The 2,605-nt window shown below is 51.6% G+C and overlaps 1 protein-coding gene across 1 annotated transcript in view; it reads left to right on the forward strand.

The window, feature by feature from the left end:
* Positions 1 to 8: 8 nt before the first annotated feature.
* The window catches only part of LOC119346614 (protein NRT1/ PTR FAMILY 5.10-like), a gene marked incomplete at its 5' end in the record, with an annotated part of 13,146 nt that continues 10,549 nt past the window's right edge, over positions 9 to 2,605 (forward strand). The window contains 4 exons of the mRNA XM_037615882.1: positions 9 to 27; positions 97 to 314; positions 797 to 1,418; positions 2,314 to 2,322. Of these exons, the coding sequence (XP_037471779.1) occupies positions 9 to 27; positions 97 to 314; positions 797 to 1,418; positions 2,314 to 2,322 (868 nt within the window). The remainder of the gene's footprint in view (positions 28 to 96; positions 315 to 796; positions 1,419 to 2,313; positions 2,323 to 2,605) is intronic.

Raw genomic sequence — 2,605 nt, forward strand, 5'->3', positions numbered from 1 at the left:
GCTGGCGCTCGGCCCTCTTCGTCGTCGGTATGTTCCAGTTATATATTCTAGGTAGTATATACGTCTATAACTAATTGATCTGCACCATGGATGCAGTGCTGGAGGTCGCTAGCGGTTTCGCCTTCTACGGCGTGCAGGCCAACCTCATCATGTTCCTAACAGGGCCTTTAGGCCATTCTAACGCCGCGGCGGCAATGGCCGTGAACGCCTGGGTTGGGACGGCCAGCATCCTGCCACTTCTAGGAGCCTTCGTAGCCGACTCCTGGCTGGGGCGCTACCCATCCATCATACTCGCCTTCACGCTCTACGTCCTGGTAATGTCTATAGTTTTAGCTCCATCGACAACAGTTGATTAGAGTGGGACCACAACTCCTGAAATTCGTTTCTACAATATCATGCATAGTTCTAAATCTTAAACTGTAGTCTGAGTTGACATTCATGATCTGGATTGGTAAATGCTGGACATGCTACAAGTTAATCTAGTCAGAATGTAGATTCATTAGTTGTTGATCATGCTCATCTTTTTTTTTACTGGGAGTTGATCATGCTCATCTGATGTAACATTGCATACATATATACATGAAAATAGAATAAAAGAAGAAAAAGGCCTAGAAACAAACATCTGTGTTTTCTCTTGCTCATTTGCTCGAACATTTCCCGTATTCAGAGTGAGGGACCTGCAGGCAACACGATATCGATGGTGCCCTTTTTATGCATAGATGGAGAAAATCTTTATATTGGAATGATAAATCTTGAGTCGTGAATATTTACGGACTATTTCTTAATTAATGTGCAGGGGTATGGCATGATGACTCTAGCATCGGTGCTCCCGGTACAAGGAATCGACGGTTCCTCTTCCCATCCTTGTTCATTACAAGTGGCCTTGTTCTACACCTCTCTCTACCTCATAGCCCTCGCCCAAGGCGCGGACTATCCATGTGCCCTGGCCTTCGCTGCGGGTCAGTTCGACACGAACGACCCTCGGGAGCATGCTGCCCGCAGCTCCTTCTTCAATTGGTGGTACTTTTGCTTAGCCGTTGGTACCACCATGGCTCTCGGTGGAGTTGGATATATCCAGGAGTCCTTTGGTTTGGCAATTGGATACGGTATGTTATGCACCACGGTGCTCTGCGCCGCCATTGTGTTCCTCATTGGAACCTCTACCTACCGCCTATATACGCCCACCTCTGGCGCCAGCAACCCCGTCACGCTCGTTGCTCGGAGCATTGTGTCTTGGCTTGTCAAGGAAACCCGACAGGAGGAAGAAGCGGCTGCTATAGCCAAGGAGGTAGAAGAGGCGCACAGCATGCTGCACCTGTTGTCTATCTGGGCGGCGTGCCTATCCTATGGTATGGTGTTTGCGCAAATCATGACGCTGTTCAACAAGCAAGGTCACACCCTAGACCGTCACATCATTGGCTGCACTACCAGAATTTAGGCAGTTGCCGACGGCCATATCTATGCCGACGGCCCCCGTCGGCCTAGTCCGAGCTATGCCGACAGCTAGCTCCTGGCCGTCGGCGTACAATGGCCGTCGGGCTATCCACGTCTACGTCGAGAGCAGCCGTCGGCACATAACAGCCGTCGGCTTATCCAAGACTACGCCTACAGCTGCCGTCGGCATATATAGGCCGTCGGCATAGATGCGGGCCCGCCGACAACGGGCATCACGGCCGGCTAACGACGTCAAATCTGTGCCGACGGCCGTGACGGGCGGCCGTCGGCATATATACGGGTGACACGTCACCGATCCGGAGCGCACCGACCAGGACCTATGCCGACGGCAGCCGTCGGCATATCCGACACATCATCGATCTGCGGCGCTGTCCATCTGCCCTGGCCGCAGCTATGCCGACGGCTTTGCCGTCGGCATAGTTTTTTTCTTTTTTTCCATATAGTATTATTATTATTAAGCATACAGTATGTGTTAATAAGCATACATATAGTATGTGTTAATAAGCATATAGTATGTTAATAAGCATATAGTATGTGTTAATAAGCATACATATAGTTTTTTTCTTTTTCTTCACTGTTTTCTTTATTATTATTATTTAACTAACTTACATACCGTATGTGTTAATAAGCATACCTACATTATTTTTCGGTTCTGTACAGAGCGGTGTGACCCCCCTCACGAACGGTGCAGCCGCCAGCCGGCAACTGGAATGGGGAACAACTGCATCAGGTCTATACGAAGGGGACTTTGCTCCAAGTGTTTATATATATCGGATGACCGAAGAGGCGGCACACATCTCCGGGGCGTGGTCCCCCTAATGGACGGCGCCGCCGCCGGCACCTGGAGGGGGGAAACAGACGCATTGGGTCTACACGGAGGGGATCTAGCTGTCGGTTTGGCCCCGAATGTTGCTCCCGGGTGTCCCTCTGTGCTGACCTGACACAACCGGGTGGAGAGGCCCACTGGTCAAAGCACGTCTGTGGAAAGTCAAAGGGCTAGATCTCGTGGTCAACCGCTCTAGGGTTAGGCGGGACGGGGCCCTGGGGGGTAGCAATGCCACTGGAGCGTCGCACCGGCCCCTCATACATGCGGGGTGGTGTGGTGGCATGTCCGAAGAGGTGGCACACGTCTCCGGGGTGTGCCCCCCCC

This window comes from Triticum dicoccoides, unplaced genomic scaffold (genome assembly GCF_002162155.2).
Source record: "Triticum dicoccoides isolate Atlit2015 ecotype Zavitan unplaced genomic scaffold, WEW_v2.0 scaffold44661, whole genome shotgun sequence".
NCBI classification, from domain to species: Eukaryota; Viridiplantae; Streptophyta; class Magnoliopsida; order Poales; family Poaceae; genus Triticum; species Triticum dicoccoides.